The 20403-nt window shown below is 38.8% G+C and overlaps 1 protein-coding gene across 1 annotated transcript in view; it reads right to left on the reverse strand.

Moving 5' to 3' along the window:
• The window catches only part of RGS22 (regulator of G protein signaling 22), a 61149-nt gene that overhangs the window by 8129 nt on the left and 32617 nt on the right, over positions 1-20403 (reverse strand). Inside the window, exons 15-21 of the mRNA XM_026050012.1 lie at positions 15638-15832; positions 11341-11433; positions 10641-10807; positions 7590-7752; positions 6842-7000; positions 4906-4968; positions 2780-2941 (exon numbers count right to left, since the gene is read on the reverse strand). Coding sequence (XP_025905797.1) covers positions 2780-2941; positions 4906-4968; positions 6842-7000; positions 7590-7752; positions 10641-10807; positions 11341-11433; positions 15638-15832 — 1002 coding nt within the window. The remainder of the gene's footprint in view (positions 1-2779; positions 2942-4905; positions 4969-6841; positions 7001-7589; positions 7753-10640; positions 10808-11340; positions 11434-15637; positions 15833-20403) is intronic.

Below are 20403 nucleotides of genomic sequence, written 5' to 3' on the forward strand. Positions count from 1 at the left end.
TGAGAAGACTCTTAACAGGGAGATAGTGATCAAAGAACAATAGTCCTACTAAATTATAAAAACAGATTCTTTCAGAACAATAGGATCAAATTCTTACAGCAAATGTCGATGGTTACAGCAACAGGAAAAACATTAGTGGGACTTCTGGTTTGCAAGTGCAGAGATAGAGCTTAAAGAGCTTTAGAGCTTTAAGCTCTGCCTGCACGTTCTRAGAGAACAGCACAGCTCATATCCCTCATTCAATCTAAGCACAGTACAGGCAAGTAGGAGGCATTTCTGAAAAGAGAAACCCACCTCCAGGTGTGAAATACACTGATTTTCATGAGTCTGCTAAGCCTGCTCCAAYTAAAAATGGCAAAGATCCTCTACAAATTGCATGAACAGAGGGGAATCAGGGTAATTCAAAGGATTATAACCACAAACGCCACAAATGATGGTACAAAAGGGTGCCGTTGCTGTCAGCTACCCACAGACTCTTCCGTTCACAGGGGTCTAGTTTTCAGTTTTTAAATAGTTCTGTAAAGAGCAGATGGAGAAGGTGAGATCTCACCTCAGAAGGGTGAGATCTCAAAGGAATACTGGGCATTTCCTATCCTTTTTCACGTGATCCTGCTATTCTTGTGAAGCCTATGATTACTGTGTTTTCACACTGCTACGATGCTACCCGTGCATTTTGACAGCAGAAAAAAATCATTCAAAAGATTTCTCTCAAACCCTTTAAAATACATGCTTTCCCTCTATCTATAAACACCAAGAAAAGAATAAAATTCTGTAACACAAGGAGATTCTCATCCATATCTACTAGAGACACAATGACAGTGAACACTCTAGAGAAATTACAGGAAAAGAATGAAGAATAAGCATTTAGTTTTGGTAGAGGAGGTTGGATATTTACTCTGGAAAGAAATTAAAAGCAGGGCTTTTAACAAGAAATGTGGTATGTGAAAGAGCTGCTTTGTTTTATTACAAATACTTTTTAGTTTTGCAAAGGGAGAAAAGAATGGTAACAGTTACAATGAAGAAAGGAAGGCAATACAAAAACATGTTCAATATACCCTAAGAATATATTGTGACTTACTTCGCTCATCTAGCAAAGGCAGCGAGCTGGAGAAGGAGGGAAGACAAACAAGCTAATAGCTGTGAAGGATGAAGCAAGAACATAGACAAACACATGGAACTGATCCTTAAGAGTTATATTTCCTCATATTTGTTTCCGAAAAATAATTACTTTTATTTTTTATTTGTCCACAAATGTGCCGCCAGCGCGATGGGTTACGAGGAGCAGCACAGACATCCCAAACTCCCAAAGGGAGTTCTGCCAAAACTGATGGCATGATAGGGCTCGGAAAACCGAAGCGCGCRCGAGGCCAAGGGCTGCCCGCAGCTTTGGCGACGTGCCTGCAGTTCAGCCTGACCCACGGCGCTCCGGCTACTCCAGCCCTTTGCTCCTGCAAAGAGCATCAACTGCCAAGCATGACAAATCGCGTGCATGTGGAGCTGTGGTCACATTGTACTCTGTCTTGATAAGAGGACAAATAAAGTTAACATAAATGAGGAGAGGAGGTGGGACGCAAAACAATGAGGGCTTTCTTCAGAGCGCGATTCCACAATGAAAACAGTCTGAACCGCATGGATGAGTCTCCACATGGATTCGCGAGCAGTTTCCCTTTTCTCCGCGATGTAGAAATGAGGAGAGCTGGAACAGCACCAGGTATCTGAGGAAGGACTGGTGTCAGGTAGCTGCAAGTGCCTTTCTAGTCTAAACTACCCTTTCTGCATCTAGACAGCGGCACCTGCAGAGAGCATTGCAGCCTGTGGATCTTCCCCTTTGCGTTAGAAACTGCTGAGGAAGGATTGCCCTCTGGAAGCAGAGGGGCTCCAGCTCCTAAGGTCAACCCCTAAAGCTACACATKGCCACACAGCCACAGCAGCATCTCCAAGTCCTCTTGCAGCCCCAGCTACTCTCTGACCACGCTCCTGAACCCAATGGCTGCCTTGTGCTCAGGAGCCCACAGGAGCCTCTGCTTCCCTCCCGTAGCTCTTTTGCCTTAGCAGCAGTGCAGAGGCAAAAGGAGCGAGGAACAAAAAGAGCTGCCTTATCCCTGCATCCAGCCCAGGATTCCCTTGGCAGCAGCCGGATATAAGAGCAGGGTCCTGAGGTTTCCCATGGTGTGGCCCCTCATGCTGGAGCAATTTCACCCAGGGGCAAGGAGCTGGCCTGGTCAGAGGTGTTCCCTGGGTCTCCCAGCCCATCATGGTTCACGTGCTCTATGCAGTCAAACCTGTCCGTGCTGAATAGGGGAGCTGGTGTCCGTATTTATGCACTTTTGCATAACTGATTTTTCATTTGTGCATTTGCATTGCATTTAAAAGCTCTCTCTGGTTTCAGGGGAATTATGAAGTCCAGCAATAATCCCTATATTTAACAGTGTGAAACTGTAAAGAGAACGAAGATTTAAGTGCGATCATTGCATTTTGAAGTGCTCCACAGATGTATAGAAAAATCTGGGCATTAACTAGTTAATAGCATCCCTTTAGAGACTCGGAAGACTGTTATAGTTAGAAGAAGCATGAAAAAACACAGCAGTAATACATTCAAGTCATTTAAAACAGTCACCTCCAAGAAGCGAGGGTTTTCATGGAAGAAAGAACAGCTAAACAGTGACGGTTTTACAATGAACAAAAATACTTGGAGATATTCTAGCTAAAATTCCCCTGATGTGCAGTAATGGATGCATTTGCTTACAAATTGGATGATGTTCCTTTCCGTCCATTTTACCTTATACTTCTGGACCTCCTGCCAGAAGAGCACTCCGTTCGCCAGCAGGTCTCCTTTCAGGGACACAAAGCGTTGAAACTGATTTGCTGTCACTGGATTCAACAGCGCTTTGCGGAAAGCAATTATTTCCCGAGATGAAGAAACCCACTTATTGTCCACATGCTGTCAAAAGAAGAAATAAATACACCAAATAAACTTTGTTTCAAAAAGCAATAACAAAGGCATTAGCTAGCATAAACTGTATGATTCTTATCTTTGCACTGACCCTAACTTTCAGTAGTTTATGAGTTTATGACATGGATACGATACAATTTGGCAAGGTTTCATTTCTTTCCTTCCTTCTTTTCTTTCTTTTATTTTTTTTTTTTTCCAGTTTGGTTTGGGCAACATTTTTTGGAAGACGTGATGGGAGAGGAAATGACTGACAATGATTTAGACCATATGACTACATACTATAAAGTATGGAAACAGCTATTGTTATTGATTATGGCAACAGGCTACTTTTCTAGGGAACAGTTTGAGTTTTCTGCAAACAAACAACAAAGCAAACGGAACAGACAAACCGCATAGCTAGGAGTTGTAAAATGCTTCTGACAGGGACCGTGCTAAGAAAATGAGCTTGGAAATGTGTTGCCATGATCACCAACAGAAGCTGCAGAGTCTCATCTCTGTGGAGGAGACTACCAATAGTCAAAGAGAGTTTAAAGTCATTTTGGTGCTGCAAAGCACCAAACAGCCAGGAAGGGTGGCAGAGGGAGATGCCTCGTGCAGGGACTGCCTGTTTGCAGGGCACCTGGAAAGACTTGTCCTCCTGAGCAAGCCATCCTGCGCAGAGATGTGGCCAGACTATCAAATGGATGAATGAAAACTATCTTGTAGCGTTGGTATAAAATTCTCAAAATCCGGCAGGGATGGAACGCTCTTCAATGGTTAGCATGGGGCAGGAATGTTTTCAGTTGTTTTGGACAGTACTGAAAATCTAATCCAAACTGAAAGCCTTTCTGCAGCTTCTCTTAAAAGCAGGAGTTGCACACAGCCTTCTGCAGAGCCTGACAGTGAGGAGAGCCTGTCCTTGCTGGAGAGAACGAGGTGATTGTCCAAGGGGTCCTCTGCATTTAACATCAACATAGACAATAAAACAGCATCTTCCCAGCTGTCCTCCAAATTCTCAAACATGTTCTATTCAAAATAGTAAGATCACTGTGACCAAGATTTAGGCAACTTTTGGGAAAAATGATTCCTGGGCACATTAATAAAGAGAAGCACAGAGTGCTGCTCCCACCCCTGTGCCAATCTACAAGCACTGCTTGTCTTATGGGTCAACAACCCTAAAACAAAACATGGAAAATTACCATCTTCCCGACAAACAGAACCCACATGCACTTTGGGTCCCTTYTGAGCTAATGGTTTGCATGGATAATTAGCGACAGGGTCTCCTGTTTGATTTCAACAGACAATAAAAGTTCAACTGAATAAACGTACACAACTTGTATGTTGGCAATCACAAAGAGTTCACTGCTCTTCAAGAGAAAAAAAGACTGGCAAACATGTGATGAAATGTATTATTACAGAGGTTTAAGATGTTTAAAAYTGATATTATCTCTGTGTTGCAAGATTAAAATACAATTGTAAATGAAACAGATACTGTAAGATATGATTAAACCTGCCCACTCCGCTACATACTTTACATTCCCTCTTGTGTCTGCACGTAATCCACTTGCAATAATAAATAAACTACCAGATGCTGGAATGAACAGCTTGTCCCAATAAGTCTTCTGCATGCAAAATACAGATAAATGTGACTTAAGGTACAATATCCCTCTGAGAGGGGTTAAGATTGCTCCACGGCCCAGGACAAGAGATTTGGCTTTTTTTTTTTTTTTTTTTCCTAAGGCATGATCTTTCCAGACAAAAAAGGAGAGAAATTTGTCACAGTCATCCAGCAGGGAACTAAGTTCATCAGTAATGTGTGTGATCAGTCCATCGTAGTCAGTAAAGCCAGGCCTGCTTTTGCCGGAGTTGTATTTGAGCCTCACATTGTCAACAGGGAATTGCAAAGGAAGTGCAAGGTACAAACAGGAAAGAATCAAATTGTAGACACGAGAGGTATAATAAACTTCACTTGCCTTCCACATCCTAGTTGTCTTCTCCTTCTTCTGGATTAGAAGATCTTCAACTATGTCTCTTATCTATGGTTGAATAAAAGATTATCATGGTCTTTTCTAACTCTTGTTTATTGTTCACCCCATAATGATTGAGACCACAGTGGTAGAATAGCTGATATGATACGTGTTCTTTGGCCTCTTGATACATGAAACCTGTGGCTCCAAACTGAACACCAACCCTTGTCGTTAAACTATAAAGTGAGCATCTGATCATTAAGACGGGGAGCCAGAGAATACAACAGGTAATGGCAAGCAAATTGCTCTCTCTCACTGGTTTGCCTTACCCACCCTGTTCTGAGTGACTCTTGAGACTGCGAAGAGATTTGGGGCTATAATGTTTGTATATATAAATAAGAAATGCTTTTAGTTCCTTTGGACAGCTGTATCAGAAACACAGACTTGATCCCACAAGTTTCTTTGTAGCCAAAATACCCCTCAAATCAAGGGCAGATTTTCTGAATAAGGACTACATAGCATGCCCAGAGTGTTTGGTCACTGTGAAATATGAAGCCAAGTGGAGAATGTCATCTGGTTTCATTTCTTCTAAAGTACGTTCTTCAAAGGACCTTTTCATCCTCTGAATTTGCAGTAAGAAAGAGARAAAAAGCAGCGAGACTTAAATGGAGTTAGAAAAAGACTAAAATCTCATTAAAATTATGTATTTCCTGCAAACTGCTTATTAGACTGTAATGCAGCATTTTTCCGAACTGCAGGGGCTACTCGTCCCGCAGATGCAGGACAGCAGGTGCAAGAGGAGGCATTAGCTAGAGCTGGATGCAGCTTAACCTGGTCGCATGGTGGTGTGGCTGGGCTCGCAGGGGAGGGCAGCCTGGACAGCAGAGTTCTGCTAAAAAGAGCACACGCTTGGGAATTTTTGCTTTAGGGGAAAGTATTAAAACTATGGTTTGGTTTACCAGAAACTGTACTTCTYAGATTGCTTGGTGCTCTGAATCAATGGGAAAGATCCAGGCCATATGCAAATCTGGCAACTTTTTGAACAGTTTGATACCAAAGTGATCATTTTAAAGTTTTTGTGAGTCAATGTCAGCATATGTCTGCTTGGTGAATTGTCAAATATCCCTCTGCAGTCACATTCACTTTTCAGAGCTCTTGTGAGATTGCAAAAATCAAGTCTTTTTGCAACTGTCACCAGCAGGATGATGTCCCCACAGAGATCCCAACTATAKAGGTACTCAAATAAAAAGTCAGATGTCAGCCCATTCCCCAGTCTCTTGCCTTTAATGAGCCTGCAGGAGTGGAAGCCTTCTYGTTCCCAGTTTCCTGGCAGCTTTTTAAAGTAACCAATAAGAAACCAGGCTTGTAGCAGCTGATCTAGTTAAGATGTAGCAGAATTCAGCAGAATTCAGAATTTCGTASGATTGAGAGTCATTTCTATGGGCTCTGCTGCTCTGAGTTGGAGAACATGGACAGCGTAAGAGAGGGAGRTAGTACAGAGTGGGAAGTCTGCTCATTTGCTTGCTCTTTCGTCCCCTTGTGCAAATCCTAYACCAAAGCCACCTCACTTCTACATGCAACACATGGCATGAGACAGAAAGGCACCTTGAGAGTGCAGCACTGTAGTGCATGGCCTGTGTGCAGCCAAGGTTTGCTTTCTGCCCCGGCAGGCTAGCTGGCAGCAGAGCAACACCAGCTTCTTCAGATCTAGCATCTAGCAATAATGCTGTCAACCACGCTAAGTCCTCAGAGGAACTGCTTGCATAGTTATCAAGCTAAATGCTTCAATCTGTACATGCTAGGGCTTCTCTTTCGATCTAAGTTCAGTGCAAGTTACAGGCTGTTTTTCCTCTGAACCATTTCAACCCAAAAGCAAGTTAGGAGGCAAACAAAAGACAATGTCTGAAAGTATTGCAGGTGTTAAAAAAAGAAAAAAAAATACCTTTGCTTTTTCATCCGCCTCATGTTGTTCTTCTGCCAGAAACAATGGCAACCATTGTTTTTCTAATCTCTTCTGGACGTACTGCTGAATTTCCAGCAGAATTGCTGGAGAAACCTGATCATGAAGGATCTGTCCCCATCCTCCACCTGAACGCATTAGCTAAGCAATCCAAATACAATAAACACATGACATAAACTTTTGTGCATACCGCAAGTCCTTTATCTCACTACATACTTGATTTAACAAAGCATGAGCTTAACTGTAAGCAAAGCATTTAATGCATGCTTACCCAAGGCTCATATGTACTTTTCATAAAAGAGAACAGATTACATTTGTCCCTACCTATAATAGAACACAGACTCCAGCAAATAATACCCCAATGTGACTAAGTTTCTTAAGCATCGTGATATATTGGAGGACCACAGCTCAGACTTGCTGTCTGTGACTTAGTTACGTACACACTTTAAAAAGAAAGCTGGAAGAGGTAACTACCTTAAAGCCATTTTTTTTACACTTCTGAGCTGGGCTGTTCATCTTCTGGCTGTTGCCTCAGATCTGGGTTTAAGAGATCATCTTCCTGGGAGCAAAGAGGAAGGAGGGATCCCCCAGAACAGAACTARTCTTTTAGTGAAAAATACAGGTAACACTTGAGATAGCTTGGGGAAGAGTTGGGGTAAAACTGGTTATGGACTCTTATCTCAGTGACAGCTATTAGTGTGACAACTGTAACAACTTTGTTCACTGGTACCTCTTCTTGCTGTTCCTTGGTCGCTGGGCTTTTGGGTCCGAAGAAGTACTTCTTGTTGAGGTATTTGTTTTTAATGTCCTTAGATTTTTCCTCCCTTTTTTCTTTGTCCTTGTGGAGCATCCTTCTGAACTGTTCAATGTCTAGCCAACACTTGAGATCCATGCTATGAGCAAATTTAAACAGAGTGTTTTTTTCAATATTGAATCAATTTCATCAACCTTCTAGGGAGTTATTAGTTTAGCCAAAAGCCACAAAGTGTCCAAGTCCTAAATACCAGGTCAAACTGTGTGGAAATTTTATATCAGCTATTATTTGCTAGATAACAAGGTACCATGGCCGTAAGACCATAGCACTTGCTGAAAAATGGGTCAAAAATATATCTTAGAKATCTCACTCAGGGTCCCTCCTGGAGTACCCTTGGCAGGAGTAAYCTCTTCCATTTACAGCCACTAAATCCAGCGGGGACTGTGATTCAGAGTCGTAATGCAGAGCTCATGGAATCAATGAAAAATGAAAGGGAAATTGAATTGATMTTGCAGGATGAGAGTCACCAAACGATGAGTCGACACCCCCCTGCTCTGCTCTGCCTCCTCTGCTAAAGGACTTCAGAGAAAGTTGTGGGAATGACAGCTGGGAATGTCAGCCCCTGAAATCATCTCCCTCTCCTACCCCATGTGAAGCGATAGAACTTGTGAGTCAGTCCACAGGCAAGCAGACAAAAACAATTTATGGTGAATTCTGTTTCTAGGGCTTTTTGTGGTCTGCCTTTTCATAAATTACTGATCCCACTACATATTTCATTACTCATAGTAAATGATAAATAATCTCCATATGCAAGTCTTGATCTATACATTATTCATAATAATTTGAGCGTATATTATCAATCTGAGTTTGCTTTAATGGAACATATATTGAATTTGTTCTATAACCGTATGACAGAATAATTGAACTGAACAGAATAAATTTCAGTTTAATTTATATGACTATTTTCTGACAGTGTCTTCTTACCATTTGAAGTTTTGTGACCATTTTAATGAGCATATTTACTCTATTGGCAGTATAAAATATGAAACAGCAAATTCAGATAAATCAGTTTCATCTTTCCATTCTGTTAATAACAACTGGCTTTTTTGAAGTATTAATCTATGAGTAAAGCTTTCAAAAGCATCTAACTGATTTCAGAACAGCTGCCCCCTTTCAAAGGTCTTTTGAAACTCCTATAGACTTAAATTCTATTAAGACTGAAATTGTTGATAAGTATTTGGAAAATTTCAAAGAGGGAAAAAAAGTTTGATTTGCCAGTTTGTCAAAATGTGAGAATGTTCACCCACTTGCAAGCAATTTAAATTACTGTGATTTACTGTGATTACTGTGACAGGAGTCACCTCCTGTGTCATCTAACCATGATGACCAAGGGTGTCCATCTTTCTCTTAAGAAGCATATTACCTTAAAGGTTTTTTATCTTATGCCACTTACCAATGCTTATCTAATATGGTCTATTTTAGACATGCAATAAGCCAGGAACATGTGCATAATCAGCTATTCTGGCAAAACTGATAACTCACTAAAACAGAGTAACACAAATTGTCCTGCAATTGTGTGTGAATACATCCTATATATTTAACAAAATATTAYCTAATGGAACTTGATTACGTTTCTTAACAGATCTTGCATGCAAGTACTCCACAATCTGCCCTCCATCACTTGTGGAGTTGGCCAAACAGCCATGGYAAATTAAACATTTTTTGTTTGTTGCCAAAATTTTCTGCACTGCACTGGTTCTAGGATCCCTTCAACTTTTAGTAGCATTAGGCATCTTGAGAGAAGCATGCCAGCTGTCCCTCAAAGTTACTCTATCTGTATGCAGCACTAAAAAGCTTCTTTTGGGAGACTTTTTCAAAAGCTATGGATCACAGTGATAGCGGAGTTGTCACAAAGACTATTCAGTGTATCCATCCTGGATCCCATCTCAGGAGATGACCTGGTCTCTGGTGATTCCCACCTGTGCACAATTAGACAGGAAGTCTGCACAGCTAACTCCAACCAGCAGTGGCAAAAAGCTCATTTAACTATAGGCACCTGCACCTTAGCAAACTCCACCTGTGCTCATCACCTACAGCTTTTTGTAATCAATGAAGATAAATATGCATTTTTAGGTATGATTCATCCAAACCCTTTTTTAGATGTTCTGTCAAAATTAGAAAAGTTGTGCCCTGAAACATTTATTTTTCTCCTCTGAATGCAAAAGGAGTCTCTGATGATAAGCAGAAAACATGAAGATAAGCATGCAGGCTTGACCAGCAGACCCTGTGCTAGATATCCCCCTCTGGACGTCTTTGAAAAACCCGCCCAACATCAAATCTAAAATAGTAGCGATATAGAAGTGATAAAAGTATGAAAATTATCAGTTCAGGGGAACCTGAGTTAAAGGAGGTAACAATTAAAGGACTTGCTAGCAGTTATTTATCCAGTAACATTTCACATTTCACAAAACAGGGATTAGTGTGAGGCTACAGAAAAAAAATGTAGTTACAAATTTGCATTTACTTCTACTAGAACTTGCCTTTTTTTTTTTTTTTTTAATATTAAGAGGGCTCAGCTATTCAAAACCACTACATAAATTTTATGTTCTGTGAGCTGGAATTTAATTCTGTTCAGTGCAAACACAAAACTGCGGTTGCTCTCACACTGTGAGAATAATGTGTTCTATTAGTACATTTTTGAAACATCCAGCTTTAATTTTTAAAATACACCAAATTCAAACTGCACTAAAAGGATAAACTTTTACTCAGAACAGGCTAGTTGCTGTTATCAGATGTTTGCCACTAATTATAGCAGAAACTGAATGTTGACTGGCTGAAAATCACTGTATAAGAGGACACTTTTTATAAAAATAGTTACGACAATTCATTGGTCTAAAAAAATGTGCATGTGTATTTCAAAATACAGATGAGCATTAAAAATGCCCAAAATTCAGGAGGATGCAGATAACCCAAATTAGCAGCAAAGATTTCTTCTGAAGAAACGAGTAAAATAATGAAAAAACGTACCCAGCAGAACGCTCATCAAGAAAAACACGAAACTGTTCTAACTTCAGTTTGTCGTGGATCAAGTCATACAGATTAGGACCTGCCAGCTCTTGGGGAACTTGATACAAGTGCTCATCTTTTTGGAGAACATCAGGACTAGTTGGCAGACCAGTGTCAGCTGCAGGACTCTGGTAAAAGAAATTATTTCACTTGCATAACTAATTTCTTTGTCTGTATATTTTGTTCTGTCTCATAATTCTACATTAGATTACTTCTGTCTCCATAGAACAGCTCTGAGATTGCTGAGAAAATAAATTGTGTTAATGCTCCTCTTCTTTATTAGCTTTATTTTTATGTTTTCTTAAACGTATCAGACGGTGCCGTTTCCATAATCAAATAAACCAATACATAACTGTAATTTACTTGAAATTGAGGAATTTATTCAAGATTAAGGGCTGAAAATACATTCCACAGACTTTAATGGAAACTATCCCATCAACTCCAACCATAAAATGATCTGATATTGATGCAACTGACAGAAGAACTAAATTCACAATTAACATAATGGTGGCTTTCAATCATTCCACAAAATGAATAGTGGAAATCAGACGTTTCGCTTCTCCAAACTGGCATGCAGACACTCTCTCATTGCTGATACTCAAAGTGTTAACCCTCTCTGATAGAAAAAGAGTTTGTTTTTGTTAATAGGTACTTGTGTTACCTCATCCTTCTTGGAAACACTCTCCTGATGCAAAGCCTGGAGCTTTCTAAAGTACACGGAGTCCAGCTGTCGAGTTTCTTCCACCAGCTCCACCTAATAAAAATAATATCTTATGTCATCTGCACAGTACACGTTATAGAAAGATGGAGAACTGGGCAGGCAACTTGCCAATGACAGTGGATAAAAAAGGAATGCATTTGCCAGTAATGAGACAGATGTTTAGAAGACACTTGAAGTCACATCCCTGTGACAGATGAATCAATTAAAAGCTCTGGTAGAACAAAATTTGATTTTAAATCTGTGCAGAATCACATGTGAAGCTCTATAGAATACATCTGAATAGTCTAGTTGCATCTTTAAGGGATGAACATTGTAATAAAAAAAATTATTTATAATGTGATCAAGCATGCCAGGCCCACCTCACATTTTATGTGTGCCTATCTCCAGTGCCATAGTGAGGCAAAATTCCAGGTCTTGAAACTATCCCTTGAAAGGTATACACAAATTCCAGGTCTTGAAACTATTCCTCAGTGGGAAGTGACACAAGATAGGGTGCCACGTATTTTCAGAAATACAATTTGAGACAAGGAAGACGCCTTACTAGAACGTATAAACAATTAAAGTGAAAACTTTCAGATTCTCAGTCACGATCTCTCCCTCAGTTTTGTATCAGTTAATGTCTTAATATAATAAATTCTGCATGGTAGGAACTCATGACATTTTTTAAATTTAATTAGAAGCAGTATGCATATAACCTGATTCATTTTTCATGTTATGTGCAAATAGTTGATTAGATGCATAAAAGATAGTTTGGTGAACCTCTGAGACAACCAACCCTTTCAAATGAAGGGTTAGGATATTTAGCAAAAATGAATCAATTAGCATCCTGATTAGCAATCCCTTTACAAAGATTAGAAAGTACACAAGAATTTATGTGCAAAATAGAGAAGAGAGTTTTTAGATTGATATCCATTGTGCTTTTGTGTAAATAGCACACTAATCACMGTGCTATCTGAATGCCTTCAGGCTAGTGTAACTCTCTTCCACTGTTCTTCGGAGCTTTGGGGAATTCTTTCATTTAAATAAAATGTAGTTTAAAAGGAAATACAAAAAYAATTCAGAGCATTTTTCACAAACTTTAAACAGAGTATAGATAAAAGCATGACGAGAGTCAATAATAAACAACTCCCCTGTTKTCATATTTTGCTTAAAGATAAAAATGTAGATACATACTATGTCCCAAATAAACAATTTTGCACTCACCTAATTCTTAATAAAATATCTCGTTTCACTATAGGCTGAATATATGCTGCTGTAGGAGAGAAAAAAGCAGGAGAGCAGAGGCAGGGACAAAACACAGTGCAGACCTGCTCTCCGTGCTCAGAAGAGTGCCTAATGCATCCTGCAACACGACGTTCCTCAGAAAAGAGGCTCCTGCCTCATAGTGCAGGTCATTCTATGTCCGTGTAAAATAACTCTTCACAATCAAATATATTGTGTATTCAAAAGGATCTTGTTCTATTCTGCATGCTCTGATTAAGAAGTTTGTGTTTGCAGGGTATTGAAGCCTGCACGTAACTGAACCCTTGCAAATCATCATCTAAAGTGAAAGGGCAGTACTCSTTCAGTTAACTTCAGGAGATATAACCTGACACAAGCATTAAATTAACATAAAACAAGACTTTATAATTTAAATTTTTATTTGCAAGGAGTTCTCCCATTACCAGAAACAGTAAAAATTATTTACTTAAAGAGCATTCAGAAGCAGCCGATCAGATGAAGCRACTCAATGAGCATTTGCAACAGATATTAGATGACATAGTATTCTTTATATATATTGAAAAATATTTACAAGAGGTTATAGTAACAGTAATTTGGCAGAAAGTAAATAAAATTTCATATTAATGAAAATGTCAACCCATTACATGGTATTTTAGGGCTCATAAGCAATTGTATTTGAAGTGGCTTTCTCAGATGAAAAGAGACTAAAAACTTCAGAAGAGAATATGGCACAAATATGTTTGGATTAACATGTATCATTCTGAAAATTTTAACAGTGTTCAAACTTTTGAAGTTTCATAAGGAAATTAAGTTATCACAGGATGACACAGAAGATCCCTTGTGAATTAATTAAAAAAAAAAGCCATAAATAAATGCATAGCTTTCATAATGGGGTGCGGTTCCTTTTGGAGTCTCCCAGGAATCTGTGCTGGGGTTGTTTTTTAAGCGCATTCAGAAATTATCTGGAAAAGGAGGTGAGTGAGAAGAGAAAAACGTTTGCAGAGCAGTCCCACAGAGCAAAAAACTAAATTGACTGTGAAGCGCTGCAGGATACTTAGCGTCTGCATGATAAGGCCAGCTAAATTCAACTACAATAAACATTAAGTAATTCAAATGGGCTCCAAATTAGAGCCTTACATGAGCTGTTTTACTCAGTAAAAAGATCTCGGAGTCATTGCAGATGGCTATTTGCTTCCATTTTGCACGTGCACTCAAAGTTCACCAGGAGTCAAATGGCAGTTAGACTGGTAGGAATAGTTAGGAAAGGAATACAGTGAAAAAGGGAAAACATCATTATGCCACTGAATAGTCYGTCCTGCATCCATATCTTTGGTACTGCTTGCATTTGGTCAAAAGAATGTAAAACACATGCAGAATATAACACATAWAGTGTATAACAGAGACAAGGAAACTAAAGGTCAAATGGGAGGTTAAATAGTCAGGGATTCTTTAGTTTCCAAGAGAATTAATTGAAGTGGGATAAAACAGAAACATAAAAACAGGAATGACACTGAGAATGTGACTAGTAACAAGTGTTCATTGTTTCTCTGTGCCACTGGTTATAACATAAAATTGGGGCATCCGACAAAATTATCAAGAAGTTTAAAAACAAACCCTAACTAAGCATTCTTCTCACCAGCTCCTGTGGAAGTCATTGCTATATTGAGGCTGTAAATATAAAACATCTCAGAAAGCATTATATAACTTCATGGCAAGGGAAGGGTCATTAAAAACTATTAAAACACGCAAACAGAGAAATAGATAAAACCTCTATTTCCTGAACTGCCTTAGCTGCAAAGTGCTGGAAGTTGGCAATATTGCTTCATGTTTGTCCTGCTCTCATATTCTGCCCTTACAGATCTAGTGCCAGTCACCACCTAATAGGCCTAAAAGGCCGTTCACAGTTTTGAATTTGCATTGCTGTTCTGTCTATATATGGACAATATATATGGACATATATATGGACAATATCCTAGCAGAAGCAAAAATAACCCATTATGCTACAAAACTTCCATGGAAGGATCTTAACACACTTTGCAGGCAGTAATGAGTGTATGYTCCCACGACACACTGACAGATGTACCAGAAGCACATGACGCTGCTCCCTCCGCAAGCAAAGATGTTTCACACCTTAGATCACAGTGAAAGAAATGGAAAACAAGAAATAACTTACTGTCCTCCAACTCCTGGTTCTCCTTTGCAAGAAGCTTCCATATACAAAAGAGAGAGTTTAAGGATCTGTAAGCAGCATTTTTCCTTACAGTCATAAGTTTACAGGCAGCAGAAAGCCACATTACCCACTGCCCTTCCCCAGCACCTGAGCTATTTCTTATTCTGATTTGTGAAAAGCAAAGTGAGAATTGCAGCCTTCCCCTCTAGCTGCATGCACCTGCTCAGCCCAAACCTTCAGCAGACTCTCTGTAGACCCACACATGCCACTGACCCACCTATTTCAGGAGCCTGCAGAGCCCAGTTAGCCCTTCCACAGTCTGGCAGCTATCTAAAAACAGTATTTGGGGCAAATACAGTTGGGTCACAGTATGTGATTCCCTCCTAAGCTGCCTTTTAATTCTGAACACCAAGAAATACAGTTAACTGTGGACCCTATCACACTATTGACACTCTAGAAACCTACTTCTTTTCTGCTAATCATTGGAAACACAAAAGGCTCTTGGGCTATCCATGGCAAGAAATGACTTCTAATCAACAGCGTGATTGCAGAAACATGACACTCCCTGAGTGCAAAGAGAAATTTTGCCCTAGCAAGATACATTCCTCCCTAATTTGCAGACCTGCATCATCCTTTTGGAGAGGTYTGCTCTCGTGATGAAGCCAGACTGTCTGTGGATCAGCATAGAAGGGAGGGAAGGAGCAAAACAGCCTGCAATATTTCTCTCTTCCTGACTGAAAATGCAATGGACTTATAGGTGGGACTGAGCAGAGGCTATAGGAAGGCTTTTGTATTTTTTCTTCCCCAGACATAAGAATCCTTCACAGTGTCCTCCAGATTAGTTACCTTTTCATAAGTGCATCTGTCTTCTTCTACCATCTTCATCCACGGTTCTAGCAGGAGAGTGAGAATGTATTCTTCTGCTGGGTCAAAAAGATCCTCAAAAGCTGGGTCAATATTCTTATAAATCTCATATTTCTTATTCTGACGGAGTCCAATGTCCATAGTGGCAGATGGAGCAATGTAAGTTGCATAAAGAAACTACAGTAAAAGGGAGGGAGAAAAAAAGTATTTCTTAATCATTATCCATTCTAATGATCACAGTCTACCAGAGAGACTTGCTATATACTTGTCACTCACAGTCCTTTATATATTCTAGATAGACATCTAATCACACCTATCTTGTTTTTATCTATGTTACTATTTTGTCTAAAATTCAGTAACTACTGAGTTCCCTGCCRTTTTTACTCCCATTTGTTAAAATGGTTAGATTGCAAAATAATGCACAGTGTAAACTTTGCATGGAGAGAGATATTTGTTTGATTATTAGTTACATTCAATAAGATTGAATGTAACTCCTACAAAATATATGCCTGGCCAACTTGTACATGATTCTTACTTTTTCTGTTTGAATTAACAATAGATTGGAATTTGTAATTTTTAGATTAAAATTAATGAAAACAAGAAGATGTCAATCTGTGTTGACACTGTCTTGCCTTGGACACTGGTGGCACTCCAGTATGGTACAAGATCCATAATAGGAGATACCAGTGTAGAACTGGGGTATAAATCATAACCAGATTTATCGCAGTCTTTCAAACATATAAAAAGAGAGAAAAACTGAACTTACTATGTTCCATTTCCACTACTGACTCATGCTTGAAGCAGAGACATTTTTAAAATTTATTTTGAAGAAAGATTTTTTTTCAAAGTCACCCAAATCAAATTCAGCTTTTTTTCTCTCAATGTTTCACAAATTGTTATATAATGGAATGTTGAAAAGTCAGAAAAAAATGGAATAGGAACAATTTTAAGAATATCTTTTACTCTGACTGCAGCTAGGAAATCAAGGAAAAAAAAATACTGCCATAATAAAATTCACATACTTTTAAATGTTTTCCCTTTTTTACATCATCAAAGTCCAGCTAATTCTCAAGACAGAGTCAGTCTTGGAGATCAGACTCTTAGTGTAAATCAGAATTTCTTTGAGAGGTGGCACCAATTCGCTCCAGCTGGTGAGTCCATCAGCTGTTCTCTCAGTGAATTAGGGTGACTAAAATCCTTCCCTAACTAGCAGACAATCAAAGCAGTAGAGAGAAGCAGCMTATCTGCTCTGTTTTCAAGTAATAGTACTGTCATATTAATGTATGTTTACAACTGTTTGTTTTATACTCATGTGTATGTTTATAACCGTTCTAGCACAGTTGGATAAAAAAAATAAGTACATTAAATAATTACACTTCTATTTGCTTTACATCATATTCTGATTTACTAGACTSTGTCTTTCAAACAGCACCAAACTACATCTGCAATGGTTCGGTCCTCAGCCATTGAAAATAGATCCTTTGCCCTCTCCTGATGATACGTCACGGAGGAACATGGACCTGTGGCAGCTCACATCCTCCAGCAAGAGCTTCTGATAATTAGGATATTTCCTGGCTATGCAGGTTCCACCCCCTCTCTACAATGACAGAATCACTGAAACTGAAATGGTTTGAGGCTATTATGACTCACAAGTTAGCCTAGTAAAGACCACCAGGTGTAAGGGTGAGGTCAAGGAGATAGATCATGGCTGTGAGAGTTTTAGCTGAAGAACAAGATCACATTTGTCCTCACAAATGCCTTTCTCAGAAAATCCCAAAATGAATTGAAATTTAGCAGAGACAGCATTAATTACATTCCTAGTGATGTCAAACCTTGGAAGTTATTAGGAAGAACCTTACAACCAATAAAGTTTCAGTTGTGTCATCTTTTAATCTGATCCAAAATGTTTAACATAAAACATAGCCAAATAAGAAAGAAACATTTCAGCAATATAAAGATCTAGTATCTCTAAAAATAGCCTTTTTAAGGAGTGGTTGATGAACTTACTTAGCATTAGGGCTACATTAGCCCACCTGTTATGACTCATAGAACCACACAAGGGATCTATAAATTGCTGAAAAGGGGCCAAAATAGATCTTCAGTATTTCAACATACATTTAAACTGTTTACTTAAATGACTGTTTGTCTTTAACACAATTTTAAGGAAAGAAAATCAGAATTAAAGCTCCACATCTTCCTTGGAAGGAAAACCTATTTCCCTTGTTAGAATTTTTGCATGAAATGGATTAACTCGAATGTGTTTTTCGACTCTTCTTTATAGCTGACAAAATCAGTCTACAGGAACAGAAATTACCCAGATTAAGAGGCTTTGACCCAAACTGTTGACAATCTGCTCATATCAGTCCTGTGATAGTATATTACTGTGTTAGGGTCTGCCTTTGCAGGCTTCTCTACCTGCAGACTGCCCTTCTATAGCTTTTAATTTCAGATGTGACACTAGGACATAACAAAGGAAATAATAAAAACAGACTATTTCTTTTCCATAAGCAATAAGAGTTTGGGCTGGCAACACACACATCAAGTAGAAATTTAAAGGCAGATGAATTAGTTAGAAGAGTTATTAGAGRAGAATTAGAGTTGGAAAAGTTGCACTTTTCCAAACTCAAAGGACCAGATCCATCACTGCTGTATAGACTTCTTCATCTTTAAAGGGTGCAGATTGGTATTCTCTAAGGATTGGGCATGATGCCATCTTCTTTCTCCTTAAATTCTTCAGTCTATTGTTATGGGACTTGACACTGTACTAAAAACAGCATCACAGAGTGGCCAAGTGACTGAATGCACTTGCAGATGTTTCGGGTGAGAAGGGAAGGAGCTCCCAGCCCCAAGTTCAGGTAGAGCTACAGATCTGCGTTGAGTTGAATGCAAGGACTGTGTGAAGACCAACAGTTCTGAATTCTAGACATGCTAAAAAAGGAAGAAAGAGGATGTGTTCACAACCTTCAGTGCTGGGCAAAAGTCAGGGAGATTTAGAGAAGAACACATTGTATCCTTTTAAAAAGAATATTCATAGTCTTTTCATTAATCACGGTCTAACTCGCATGTTTTGGAATTTTTGTGGTTTTCTGATTCTCAGTGTAATAGTGAAACTTTAGTATTGGCCAGTGTCCTAAAGGACCAACAGAAAAAAGAAAAAATCACATTAAAGACTGTAAAAATCACACAAATATTTTATACATATGACATGACATGCACATAATGCTTCATTTAGTCAATATTTTCTTCCTTTTGTAGCACACAGAAAAAAAAATCCTATCTGTTCAGCTATGTATTTTCCTATAAATGTATTAGAATAAATGATATACCCAAACTTAAACCCAGATATGGACATTCAGTCAGAGTTTGTGTCTTGAAATTGCTTATGATGAAACAAATCTGAAGGCACCAAATGCTTGGAAAATACAGATTAACATTTTGCTCTGGTTTATGAATTTCCAAATTGGGGCTTTTTCATGTCTTGGATTTTGATGTGAATTCATCCCTAGATATAAAGACTTCGATAAGCAATCTCAGAATGACTAGGGTGAAGAAAAAAACAACAAAAATAATTAAGTTTAAGTGATTTGCAGAGCTGCCCATGGACCTGGATTTCACTCTGTTCTAAATGAAGGGATTCTGCAGCTGCCTGACCAAATTGTATGATATGAAGACTGTAATGCACTGGCTGGTCTTAAATGGAAAGGCTAAACCACCTTAATCCCTTCCATGACTTTCCACTAACATAAATCTTRGGTTTGACCCTACAAGTTCACAGTAATGATTGCTCCCTTTATCTAAATTGGCTCTAGTGTTAAAATATTGTACTTCTCATAAATATATCAAAATTTCTAATTCTAAGTAACTATTTTTCATTGCAACATACGACATGTGTTTCTTTTTTCTTTTTCTTTCTCGAGTTATTTTACACTCCCGTGTGTATGTTTATAATGAATAACCACTACATTCTTAGATGATTACTGGYACCCATCATTTTTCTTCTGCATCAGATTTCATTCTCGCTATAGCTTTTTGTTTTGATTTTTTTTTCCACCGCCATATGAATGAAYATACACCTCAGAATGCACTTCCTTATTCTGTCATAAAACTGAGAYAAAAAATACCTCGCAAATGAATTACTGAGTAGCAGAAACACAGCAGTCAGAGGTCGTTCTTGTTTCTAACAGGAAACAGGCAGAACACATACAAAATACTTTGCATGTCTGTTTCTGTAATAAATAGTAGAATATATATGACGATGTACTAGTAGAATCTGATCTGCATTCTCTTAGGAGTACTTGGAATAACTGTCTTTTTGTGCCAAAGGTGAGCACAGATTTTGGGAAGGCATCTTTTCTATAAGCAGACCCTGTAGATTGGACGCAGCTTGACTCTTAACTGTTCCAGTGAAAACAAGAATAATTTTTGTGAAGCCTTAAAAGGCAAACTTGAGAATGATACCAAATGTTGCAGCACATGTGTTGATTTGCTATGTTACATTTCAGCTGTTAGTTATGCTAATGGAACAGTTTCACATATTTCGTTTTGATGTATTTACTTTAATGGCTATGTGTATGTAGCCCTCTACAATTGCCTGGTAACCCTTATTGTGTGATGTTCTGCTGTCACCACCAGGCCAGCACTGGAAATAAGATAAGAAAAATAAAAAAGACAACAGCCTTAATTTTCAGTCATGCAACCACTGGGGGGAAAAAAAAAAAAAAAAGAAAAAGAAAAAAAGAGTGCAAAGC

Source organism: Nothoprocta perdicaria, unplaced genomic scaffold (genome assembly GCF_003342845.1).
Source record: "Nothoprocta perdicaria isolate Ctin4 unplaced genomic scaffold, notPer1 scaffold_64, whole genome shotgun sequence".
Lineage (NCBI taxonomy): Eukaryota > Metazoa > Chordata > Aves > Tinamiformes > Tinamidae > Nothoprocta > Nothoprocta perdicaria.